At 45.9% G+C, this 13,180-nt stretch overlaps 1 protein-coding gene across 1 annotated transcript in view; it reads left to right on the forward strand.

The window, feature by feature from the left end:
- The first annotated feature begins 274 nt into the window (after window positions 1–274).
- The window catches only part of LOC1279972 (protein limb expression 1 homolog), a 30,711-nt gene continuing 17,805 nt past the window's right edge, over window positions 275–13,180 (forward strand). Inside the window, exon 1 of the mRNA XM_061657541.1 lies at window positions 275–1,079. Within this exon, the coding sequence (XP_061513525.1) occupies window positions 683–1,079 (397 nt within the window). The 5' untranslated portion in view covers window positions 275–682. The remainder of the gene's footprint in view (window positions 1,080–13,180) is intronic.

The raw sequence follows: 13,180 nt of genomic DNA on the forward strand, positions 1-13,180 counted from the left end.
GGTAACGCCAAAATGGCTCTCAGCAACATTATTTACGAAGCAATGCGGCCCGCGAACTGAAAAGCTTAGAGACCTTGAAGCTTGGAGCTTGCATATGAAACGGAAAATCATTTGTTTTATGATTGTTTGAATATATGTATGCTAACATTTTTATTTCTTTATCTCACCCAGTATATGTTTTATTTATTTACACGCATGCTAAATAGTTCGTTGCCATCTCATCAGCATTTTAAAATTACTGACACCATCATTTTGTTCATTTCATTTCAGCAAATATGCCCGTGCTATATCTGCATAATATCTCTGGTATCTCCATAGTGTAAAAATGTGTAAAGTTGGTTGAACGCCCGCAAGCGAAGCCCACGCTCAGTAATGTGTGACCCGCACAACTATCCCGCGATCCGGTGATGTACATTTAATCGCTTGTATGCAGCGCGCCTTGTTACTGTGTAATATTACTTAGCGTTTTAGGGTGGAGAGTGTTCTAGTGTGTTTGTTTGTTTGTTTGTTTGTTTTTTTGATTGTGTTTTTAATTGTTATAGTTACACCCCTACCCCTTCCCATTCGCTACCGGTCGGCGAAGCAATGTGCAGCCCAGTAGTAGTATGCCTAGTCTAGCGTCGCGCGCGGCCGCACAGTACGTTGTTGAGAGGCTGCAGTCGAACGTCCGCCGCGTATTGCGATGCACAAGGTCAGCACCCTACCGACCGGAACAAGAATGAACCAGCATCAAAGTGACCTAGTGACCTCAGTGACCGTATCGAAAGGAAGTGGTGCCGCCGGGGCACAGATCGGGCCGAAATCTGCGCACGCTGCCAATGCACCGAACGGTGCGTCCACGCTCAACAACAACAATCTGAGCAGCAAAAACAAAAACCCTTCCGCCCAGCCGAACTCGCCGGACAGTGTCATACATATGACCAACGTGAGCGTGCCGCCGAAGCTGCTCGTGCCGAACGGGAAGAGTCAGGCCCCGGCCGTACCGTCGGCACCGGACGCGCGGGCCAAGCAGGTGCTGAAGGAGGCGGTCGATGCGGTTGTAAATAGTTTTGCCAAACACACGCAAGGATACGGGCGAGGTAAGCATGTTTGCTGTTTTAGATAGTTTATTTTAACGATCATACATTGCATACGACGCAGTTTTTTAACACAATACTAAGAGCGATCAAGGTACCAAAAGGTTGGTATGTGCTCGATCTCCAAAATCAAAATGGCACGATCGAGAAGGGAACGTATAGCTACACAAATCGGGTTAATTACGGTCAGTGACTCTTTCGTCAAGCACAACCGCTATCTGACGCATCAGCCTCACAATGAACCGTCAAAATAATGCATTTCGGACGTCGATCGGACCGGGCAGTGATGCGCTGCCGCCGTTGATCATTACTCATTATGACAGCGATATTTGGGGCATTGCATTCGGTTGGATCGATTGTGCTTAATTTCAGGATGCCTTTATCATCCTTAAAGGGGGGGAGCGCAACAACTGCACACAAAGGTGCAAGCTAAGGGCAAGCTCATCAGAACCGTTCCATCCTGCCCCGGCGGGCCTGTGCATCGGTCCGCCAGGACCGGTACTCTGCACCTCTATCGCATAAAGAATGGCCAGCGAATCCATTATCCGGGCTGGTGAATGATTACTTTTCATAATTTTTGGAAACTCATCGTCAGCTACCGCGACGCTCCGCTCCGGGCAGGAGCTGGAAATTGAATGCCCTTTCTACATGGCAGCCAGTGCAAGCCGCCGTGCCAATTGGTACAGCCGAAGAAAAAAAAGCAATATTTCAGATGGCTATTCATTCAGTGGCCCGCAACCACAATTGAAGGCGCAATTGGTACCGATGTACCGTTCGTTACCCAATGCCCCAACGCCCCATCAGGTTCATACACACACACACACACCGTACGCCGGTACGCAAGGTGCACAACATCAACCTCCAAAAGCAGCAAGAAGGAAAAAAAGGGGTGCAAGCATTTTAAATAAATCTTTTCAAATAGCACAATACATCATTGCCAAATCCGCCCGGGCGGGTGCGCTAATTTTGTGTGCGTCGTCCAGGACGACAGCAGATGCCAAAACCCATCAGCAGTCCTGAGAGCGCGCGCGCTCGCAAGGGTAATGCACTCCCGGACAAACGGTACAGAGCAAGAAGAACTAAACCAAACAACAAAAACATCCTTCCTTTCAAAACATTTCCCATTGTGCATGACGAAAGGGCCACAATGTTGCCCACATGCTGCACAGACACTTGCCAGGCACAATGAGGCACAACCGTGCCACTACTCCCTCAACTACCGGAGGAAAGCACAAAAAAAAACCGCTCTCGTCACCCGAAACCGCAACACATCAACGAATGTCGATTCGAGGTGGCTCGTCCTTAATGCAACCGCGAGTTCAACGGTCCACTGTGGCACATTGTCACGGGGTGAAAATTGCATTTTTTGTTGTTGTTGTTGTGGCCAGGAAATGATGGAAGTAGCTGCAACCGCTTTCGCGAGCACCCTACACTACACAACTTTTGGCCAATTTCAGGTGATGGTTTGGTTGCTTTATCGGTGCACATTGGTGCTTCTCCCATGGCGCAAACATACTAAAATACAAAAAAAAACCAGGACACTCCTTTCGGCCCTCGATGGCAATCGGCACCCGGCAGCGTACGGTACGAACGGAATCGGCGCACAAAGAAATCGGCGAGTCATTATTTTGGAAAGCTTAGTCATCAATCATTATTTCGAACAAAATTTAAACTTAAAACCCTTTTTTGATGCATGGGAAACGGGAAGGAGGAGGAGGAGGTGCACAACAGTACAAAAGGGATATGGTGGAACCTGCGAAGACACGGTTCTTCCTATCTATTTATCTTGCCTCTTGCCCGTGTGGGATACGTGGCAGAATTGCTTTTGAAATGCATTTTTTCGGTGTGCAACGGTGGTGTGTGCTCTTCCAGCTGCTCGTACACAAAAAGGCATTAGCATCATCGTAATCGGACCATGTGAGCAAAAACAATTTCAGCAAGCAGAAACCCACGGCGGGCGCACCACCGCAAGGTGCAAATTGGTGCAACGGAATCGAACCGTCCATCGCGGTTTTGGGGCGAGCGAATGTGCGCCCCGATTTACTAAGATTCCTCCCAGTAATTAATTTAGATTGCCCCAAAAAAAAAAGAAACGAGAAATCGAGCCCCGGCGAGCTTAATGGAGAATGTCAAGAGTCATTTTTTTTTTCTTCATTCGGAAATCATTCACCTCGCGTACATTTGAAAGCATTGCATTGTCCATTTTGGCAAAACTAAGGGGGATGGGGGTTTTGTCAGAAGCTACCGTACGTCCGGTAACATCCAACGATACCCGTTAACGCCCGTCAGCAGCGACAACTCTGATGGTGGGCCTGAAAGCAGTGCTGAGCCGTTCTGACTAGTAGCTGCAATTAAGGCTGCCGATCTAATAAGGTTGGTCAAGTACTGGAGGCTGTATGCGTGTGTGTGTGTGTTTCCCCCCATTTCTGCATCTTCTGCTTTGAGCGACTGTTTGGTGAGCAGTACAAATGTTTCTCCATTTGTAACAGTAACATTGACAAATGCGCGATGCTTATCGATCGAGCGGGAAAGTATGCTTAATTGCAGCTCGTTTGCATTACTGGCTTTGCAGTTGTGGTATAATTGAAAACAATGAGTAATGGTGTGGAGTAATATTACTTAGGGATAGCAAATGTTCAACAAATACCATTTGTGACGTGTGATTTGATGGTTTTTAATGTGTAAATGATGATTCGGTTTTTGTATAATTTTGATTACAATATTCAAGCACAATGAATTCTCAATATTAGAGTGAATGCATCCTCTGCTTGATGAATCCTCCATATTTTAAACGATCTCAAACAAATCGCAAATATTCTCGTTATTATTGGTTTGTTTGCAAAGGAGCAAAAACTATTTCATGACATTAAGCAATGCACTGCCTCTGACAACACAAAATATGAGAGCACGCGGTAAGATGGGCATACGATGCAATATTGAATCCCTTCACTATTCTATGGTATAAATTGCCGTAATACATACAATTAGTGCATGAAACGATTTGGGACGCAATTTGAAGTTTTAAACTTTTGTTTTGAAACTGCATAAATTAAAATTAATACAACGGATATAGTACTATACACAGTTCTTCCTTTCCAAAGAAGAACTAAGACTGAGCGAACCTAACCAAGAATTAATGTAAGACTATGGGGCCAGGATAATTTCAAGATCTGTTGCTTTTGAAGAAACCAAATATTATATCACTTGTTCAATGAAAGTGGCTACAAAATAAAGTAAAAATAATGCATTTAAGGGGATGTATTAGACAGCATTCAAAGCCTTTTTTGGGGTACTTAAATCTTTGAGACAAAGCAGATCAATTTCAAGGCTACGATTAGCGACAGCGAATGTACGTTATTCTAAAAAAGCACAGATGTCGACGTAAATCACTTCTTGGAGTAGAAGAAAATGATTTTCAAATTTGAGCATCAACTAAGCGTATTGGTGCTGTTCTATGTTATGGTCTATGCGGTCATAGCGTCCTTTCACAAACTTTCAAAAATTATTTGTACCACGTCACGGAACAGTCAGTGTTTGCTACGAGGATTGGTTCTGATGGGAATATAATTTCGTCTGGTTTCTAGCAGAACCACCATATACAAGCCACCATTTGAGCCATGTCCGGTAGCTGGGGATTTTTGTTCTCACTGGTTAACAGCAATTCTAGACATGGTCATATTACTTAATACTCGCATACAATTGTTTGTCATGCACGTCGAAACAGTTGAGGTTCGTTTGTAGTTGATTCAATCCGTTTGATTTCATTCGAGAGAGCCTTTTTTCAATGAATTACAGGATTTTTTTAATATGATGTTGATAGATATATTGATGTTGGGAGATGTCGATGAACATCTTTTACCTACCTACCTTGGTCAGTTGTGTACATATTCTTGGCTGAGAAATGAAGCCATACGTTAATCCTTTTTTATTTGACGGTCTCGTCATAATCCATACATTTTATGTCTCCTCAAGATGAAGGTCTCCCTAACGCGAATATTCTCGAAGCTACTTTTGCGATCTGGCAGCCTAAACTTTCTAATGTGAATATTGTTATGACAGTTCACAAAAATATTGGTCCAGGTATGCCATATGTTTTCCCCGTGGTTTCTTTGATACTTCATGGAATCACATTCATTTGTTTTCTCCAACATGAATATTTCTCACTGCGCGGCTACATGAGGTGAACTATACAGCGAAATGAACTATTTGACAGGCAAAATATCTGACAGCTACAGCTAAAGGGTTGGATAAAACACAACTTCCGCTTACGAAATTGACTTAAAAAGAATATCTTCTTAAGCGGAACTTTCCCAAATTCGAAGAAATGATTAACTGTTGATCGAAAATGAACGAGGTGCTTGATATCGAAACTCTTTAATGGATTTAGTTACGATTGTGTGCACGTTATTTGTTTACATTCCACATCAGCTGGTTGGTGTGATGCTTTATCCGTCAGATATTTCGCCTACCAAATAATTCATTTCGCTGTATATTTCACCTCATGTGGCCACGCGGTCAAAGCTGACATTCTCTTGAAGAATCACTCCAAAAGAGATTTCACTGTATGTATTTACTGGAAATGATACGTGAACTGGAGCGTTGGATAATGTAATGACCTTTAGTTGATAGCCCAAAGTGTTCCGAAAGTATTTTGTTTTTTCATGAACAGGTGTTTCAAATCTCATTCGTCAATTTCAGATTGGTTCTTAAAGTTTGTTTGCGAAAAGACCACGTGAATCAGCTCAATTAGAAATAAAGAAAATGTTGATTGGAAGCCCAACTTGAACATTGAAAGCTCTGCTCTTTGTTAGAACTTTGCATTATAATATGTAACGAACGCATTTCATAATTTTCTACCCTTAAAAAAAACAATTAGAAAGTGGTGCAGACGCTTTAGAAAAAAAACACACACACTCACACACACTTAAAAAAGGGACCCATAATTCATCATTTCACTAACCTACATTTGCAACATCTCGAATCGCACCCCTACCTGGTTCTACCTACGCAGCAAAAGGTAGCCTTTTATTGTGCGAATTCGTTCCACATATTATCAACTCGGGCACGTTGCGTTCTGCACCAAGAGCGGAGTGTTGGCTGCTTCTTCCCCCCGTTGCCCCCTCCTGTTGCCCGTCTCCCTGCAATGAAGACCCCGGCAGCCCCGACCGAAACCCGGACCACAAAGCGCTTGAGAAGTTTATATCTTACCCCTTGAACTGCTTCATAACTTAACGCCGGCCGGCACCGAACACGGATCCACGGATCCAAACAAAACAACAACCGAAGCAAAGGGGATGACGGGGTAGGAGAGGAACTACAGCGGGAGTATTTTTCGCATCCGGCTTGCCCGCGCTCGCTGTTGGGCCGATGTGAGAGATGTGAAACATCTTTCACAATCCCCCCCTTTTTTGTTGACTCCACATCTTTCTTCCTGTACTACACACAGATCTTCCTCCCAGCATTCTCAAAAGGGCGGACGGATGGCGACGCACCAACCCCGTGGTAAGCCGTGAAGGTTTCGCAAAGATTTTAATAAACAAAATCGGCGTGCGAATCGCACGCAGCAGCAGCAGCAACACAGCGTTAAGCAAGGGCCTATTGGGTCTGGGACCGCCCGAATGTGGGTTGGGGCGGGGGGGAGGTTGTATTGCTGATAAACCCTCCCCTAGGTCCACCGCGGCGCGTATCGAATCTCGCCGGCCGTCTCCCCCCCCCCCCCCCCCCCCGGGTTCCAGCTTACAGCCCGCAGGTAAAACAGTGAGTTATCTTCTCGATTTACCGTTACCTCTGCGTTCAATCAAGATTTCGGTAAGGGAGCCTGCCCCGCCACCTTCACAACACAAGGGATGGGGACACAGCGCACCCCGTCCCCAAAGAGGAAGGAGGGTGGTGCTGCGAACGCAAAACGACGAAAATATGCGTGCGCCTTATGCTGCAAGCGTAACGTGCACCGATGCAACATGGGGACAGCAAGACAAGAAAGAGACAGTGAAAGAGAGAGAGAGAGAGCTTACGCGAGATGCGCACCTGGATCCGGTAGAGGGTTGTCACCGTCACGATCGCAATCGCCCTCTACAGCACAACACAACCGGGGAGCAGGGCTGGTGCTCCGATTGGCTGGAACAACACAAAATCTGTACAGCTCCAGATATGGACAATCGTGTCCTTTTTCCTTCTTCTTCTTCTTCTTCTTGCTTCACCCTGCTCCATTGCTGGCATTGTACGGTGCTCGCGCACACTACATCAAATATTTTAATCGGTTGTCCCATTATTGATTGTTTATGATATTCGTCATATTTTACCTCGCGCCTCGCGCGAGATGCAGCGTGCGTTGTGCGTCGCGGGTTTTCCTTCCCGTGCACGAGACCGTACCGCGTTTTTCCCTTGTGTTCCGCCCTCTTTCCCGAGTCGCACACGGTAGGATGCACGGAGGTGATGCATTAACATTTTCGTTCCACCGAATAAACCATTCACCCCAATGTCTTCTGTACTTCTTGTGTGTGCTGCTCTGGAGCTCTGGACAGCTTGAGGATGGCAAGCGGACCATGCAAATGTTAATAGGCCTCATCTAAAGGACATGTGGTGATAATTTTGGATTGACAAACCTTTACAGCTCGCTCTGCACGCTGCTGCTGTGTGGTGGGGTTCGTTGACACTGGACCATGTTTTGTTGGCCGTGTTCAACCCGTACCGTGGCCTTAATGCTCGTTTCGTGTTGATCCCCCCAGAGTATGGTTTTACTCCTGAATGTTTTTTTTTATTTTTTTTTTATAAACCATTTGGTACAAAATTTAAACATCCTTCTACAACATAACTAAGTATCCGTATCGAAAAAACAACCTCAAAATCTCTTCAGTTAAATTTGAATTTATGTCGCACACACACACACAAACAGCCGAAAGCAAAAGTAACACGGCTTCCGGCTTTCTCCTTCGGTTCGGTTCGCTTTGGCGGGACCAGCGAACCAAAAATTACCGATAATATGTATAAAAATTGAAGGGACAATTACGCGCGCGCTAGTACACCGTTCTCAACCAGCTGATAGTTATGATGGCGAAATTATGCATATTATTAAGCAGCGAGAGAGAGGAACAAAAAGGGCTCACATTGACATGCATAATAATAAAACATAAGCTGACCCAACGAGGCCACTGAAATTGTTGTTGCCGCTTGGTGAGCCGCGGACACAGTGAGAGCGTGTGTGTGTGTGTTTTTTTTTTTCACCGTACTGATGAACCCACTGAAGAACAAAAAGCAAAAGGAAGCCGCACTAGAAGCTCGAAATAATAAAAAAAAATCAACAGAAACGCTACATTCTTATGCTTTTCGTGTGTGTGTCACCGTGCGCTTTTGATATAATTTGTTTTCCCCCCCAAAACCCACCTTCACCGCCACCAACGAGCCGAGATCGAGAAAGGAGGAGAGTATATGAGTAAAAAAAGCTGTTGGGAAAGCTTGTGAGGGCAAGAAGAAAAGCAAGCTAATGTGCCGAGCCCCGTCCGGTATGGCGTCACACGCAATACTAACGGCAGCAGCGGTTGCGTGCGGTGCAGCTATTGGTCGAAGTGTAAGTGCACTTACAAATTTAATTAATATTGTTCCGCAGGATTTGATATATCCACCAGGGGTTTCACCGGGGAAAACTGGTGCAGCCGGACCTCCCAAGCATCCCCGCGCAACCCCGAAGGCTGCAAGCGTTGACAGACATATGCAATATCAGCTATATATTGATATGTTGCGGCATGCATGCATGCATCGCGCCTGGTAGGCCAAAGAGATCGAGTCTAGGCGCGCAAGGTTCCGCAAGGTTTTGCTCTGCTGTAATACATTTGTTATTACTTTTATTATTATTGTTACTGTTATTATGATCCGTTCTGTGCGAAGGGTTTTACGACCGATACGGCAACACCACGGGCAGTCGCTATAAATCAGAGCCGGGGGGACGCTCTGCCAGTGTCCCTGCCGGACTCATTTGCCTTTCCGCGCGCGCTGGATATTGATTTTTTCCGCCACCATTCATATCCCCGTTCACCCAAGAGGGGAGGAGGAGAAGGACAAAATGCGATCACGCTTTCCGCCACCGCCACTCCGCACCGATGCGGAGTACTACAAGAAACTAGCCGACACACAGGGCGCGTAGCCCTGAGGTCCAAGAAACTATTACGCATTCATCGACGGCATCATCAGGCTTTATGGCGAGGGTGTGTATGGCCGTGTGCACCTTCACGGTGGTTACCGTGTCGTTGGCTCTAGGTTTAATCATGGCTTCACTCTGCCATCCAGTCTCCCCCCCACAACGCATCCCTGCTGCAAGCCATCCACAGCAACAACGCTTCCGACCCAATCGCTCCCAACCGAACGAACGCGAAGCCCGTGAAGGGCAAAAACAAAACAACACACACACACACACACACACACCGAACAGCGCTGTTTATGCACTCGGTGCCGTAAGAAAATTATCAGTTTCTTACCTCCTGATCATCTTTTATGTCACTACAAATTTTTATTACATTTCTGTGGCAGAAACATAAGCACCAGAGGGCTCGCCGTATTGTGTCTGTCGCTCCGGTTGCTCGGTTGCCTGGCAGCCGGAAAAAGGGGGGGGGGAGGAGGGAAAGGAAACGGTAAAGAAAGGAAGCAGAAAGAATCGAAGGTGATGGAAGGCACCAGTCACCCCGTGGCCAGGCAGGCTGAAGCCTTCTAAAACTGCTCACGGCCACGGCTTTCGACGGCTTCGACAAAACACCGGTGTGTGGGAAAAGTAAAGCTTATGCTCCTGTTTGCTCGTGCCTGCTCCCGAGACCGAATCGACTGATCGAACACACTGGAAGGGAAGGAGCAGGAGCAGGAGCTGCAAAAAAAAACATGCTTCCCATGCGCGAGTGCGTTGTTTTTGTTGTGCCTATCCGTGGTTCTTGTTGCCGTCACCTCGGCCAATGTGTCCTTGCAGAGTTTTTCCCTTTTTTTTTTGTTTTTCTCGCTTACATCTCAACGTTCCAGATGGATGGTTCGGTGGTGGTTATCTACAGCGTGCAACAACGCGTCCTATACCTTGAAACCATCGTCAACACACACTCAAACGCTCGCAGATGGCTCTCTAGGAGTCCTTATCGCATGGCGATAACTTTCCCATCGTGCCCGGTCGATACTGTTTGCTTGGCTTCACTCACCCCCCTGAGTCTGCGATGCGTCGGTTTTGCCTGAAAAGAAACGGAGAAATAAAGAGCATATTTATAAGGAAGCTTTATCTTTCATAAAAGCCCACCAAACTGCCGGACGCAGGGCGCCGTCAAAATGCAATCCATACAGCTTGTCGAGCTCGCATAAATTGCCGCTACCTCAATTATGGCCTCCTGGCGTTTCATCCTTTCAATCCTCTCAATCTCGATCACAAACATCACCGCCAAAAAGGCAATAATTTACTCGCTCAACGAGCCCCCTTTATCTCGAGGCAATCGAGCAGATACGCCCTCCGTAGTCATCGATCCGCGTGGAGTGAACCTCCACGACCTCCACACGCCCCAGACTGGCACGGCGAGGTGGCGGCTTTTGACCACGGCACTGCTTGCCGCGAACGCGTAAATCCACCAGATTAAAAAAGTTGCACAAAAAAAGCACGCATCCGAAGGCGTCTAGCAGTAACTCCCGCGCACGTGGCCGAGTGCGAGGCACGCTGCAATTGGCAGCACTACTCCTGACATCCTTCACAACTCATCATTCACAACCCCGAAAACATGCGCCCGTCCTGCCCGGTCTGCAGTGGGCGAATTAAGATCCGCCGCATTCGCTTCTTGGATCTTTTCGGGTACGGTCGGTCGGCAAGCCGCGTAACCGATCCCCCGACACTTTTCGGTTGCTTTATCCGCTATAATTTTCGCGAGTATTAGCGTCTGGTGGGTGGTGAGGAGGAGAAGGAGGAGAATGGTGCTTACCCAGTTGTGTGTGTGTGTGTTTGTCTGCAAGGCAAACGTGATGCACTTGAACCGGGCTGGCACCGTTGGACCCCAAACCGGACCGCGAAAAAGTCAAGGACGGAAGGCGCGGACTGATGGCCTGCCGGCTGCTCGTGTTAACGGCGCCGGGCTGATCAGCATATGTTGCCCGTACCCTGGGCGGTACGTGTGTGTGTGTGTGTGTGTGTGCTATGCACGGTGATTGCCCGTTGATGCCTTTTGGTGCAACTACAGCCCACGTCACGATCCACGCGCAATGAAAGCAAAATAAAACAAACCGAAACCGAATACAACAACAAAAAATGCAAACAAACGGCGAGCAATACACGAAACGACGACGAAACCCCGGTTTTGCTTCTGGGGGGGGGGGGGATGGAAATTAACTTAACGCATTCGCATTCTGCCCACCCGTTCCGGGTTAATGGTTCCGTGTTTGGTACGGTGCGGTTTGGAGCCGTTTGCGATTTTTGCAGTCTAGTTAGGGCGCGTGCCTTGTCCCCCCCGGGGGCTGTGTAAGATGAAAGGTGGGATGGGAGGCAGCAGTATAGGCTTTTTTTTTGTTCGTTGTAACTGCCGTCTGCCAGATGCTGGATTTACAGTGATACTGGGGAATGAATCATTCCAGGCGCGGGCCGACTGGCTGTCTAAGTTTTGCGTAATTAGTATAATTTTGTAATGCGCGTGCGTGGAAGGTGGTGTTTGGGTGTACGGAAGTGACCGTTACTTTTCACAGGTAGTTGACAGGCTCGTGTGCGCACGGTTTGCTGTAAATGCTTCAATTACGATAGCATTTGCAACAGGTGGAACAATGCAAAAATGCAGGGGTTTTGCTTTCTTTTTATATTATGAAAGGACAAGCGTAACGGAGTCATTGCTGTGTTAGGTTGTAAAACTGAAGATTTTTCAATCTGCACATGTCAAACAGAGTAATAATGCTGGATTCTACCCTCTCGTATTATTGGTTTGTGTCATGAATCTTTAGTTGAGATTCTTTCATTTCAATCATCACCGATGAGTGAATGGAATCTGGAATCGACTCTCGAAAGATTCATGAATCCTTAAAAATCATAGATCTCCCGAGATTCAATAATCTCTGAAAACTCATGAATCTTTAGAGATTAAGGACTTTCAAGATATTGAATTTGCGATATCCCGTAATGCAGTGGTTAACTAGCAAGACTTAACAACATGCCCGTCGAGGACTCAATCATCGCATGGACTAGTGTTGAATTTAATTATTCTTTCGTTGAAATTAATTCATATGAATCTTCAGTGATGCGTGATTCGAATCGCGAATCGACTCTTCAAAGATTCGTGAATTTCAAAAGATTCATGTATATCCAAGGATTTATGAATCTTATAAAAAATCATGAATCTTCAAGAATTCATAAATCCCAAAAGTTACATGAATCTTCTGGGATTCATGAATCTCGAAAGATTCATGGACCCATTAAAATTATTATATCTACAGGGATTCATGAATCTTTAGATATGTACGATTTTCAAAATATTTTCGAAAGTTTGCGCGATCCCATCCATCAACATGCCCGCCGTGGGTTCATGCCTGGCATGGACCATCTCCCCTTAGCAAAACGTACTATCCAGCTGGGTGGTACTTGCAAAGAAGTCTTGAAAGTCTGTATATGCTGTCACTTTGGTTGTTACGCCATGAAGAAGAATAATAAGAAGCTCAAGCTCGATGAATCTTTGGAGATTTATGAGTCCCTTAAGATTCGTGAATCTTTTGAGATTCATGAATCTTTTGAAATTCTCCTCGTAATAAGTCTCTAAAGCCTGTATTGGCTAGAATGACCACGTAGGTAGTTACTTCACCAAGAAGAAGAATAAGAAGAAGTTCAAGCTCTATGAATCTTTCAAGAGTTATGAATCTTTTCAGATTCATTAATTTTTCTTTATCCATTATTCTTTACAACCGAGATTTAGGTTTATTGAATCATTGATAAGATTCATTCAAATCGCTGACCAACACTAACTCGTTTACATACCATTGTGAATCTTCAAATCGTTTTGTCCTAGAGCTCGAAACGCTCGAAACGAAAACGAAATCATGGATTTGTGTTGTGGAAAAATCGTTTTTGAAAGCGTTAAAATTTCGTTAGTGCGGGTTTTGCGTATTTGGTATTTGACAAT

This window comes from Anopheles gambiae, chromosome 3 (assembly GCF_943734735.2).
Source record: "Anopheles gambiae chromosome 3, idAnoGambNW_F1_1, whole genome shotgun sequence".
Classification (NCBI taxonomy): Eukaryota; Metazoa; Arthropoda; class Insecta; order Diptera; family Culicidae; genus Anopheles; species Anopheles gambiae.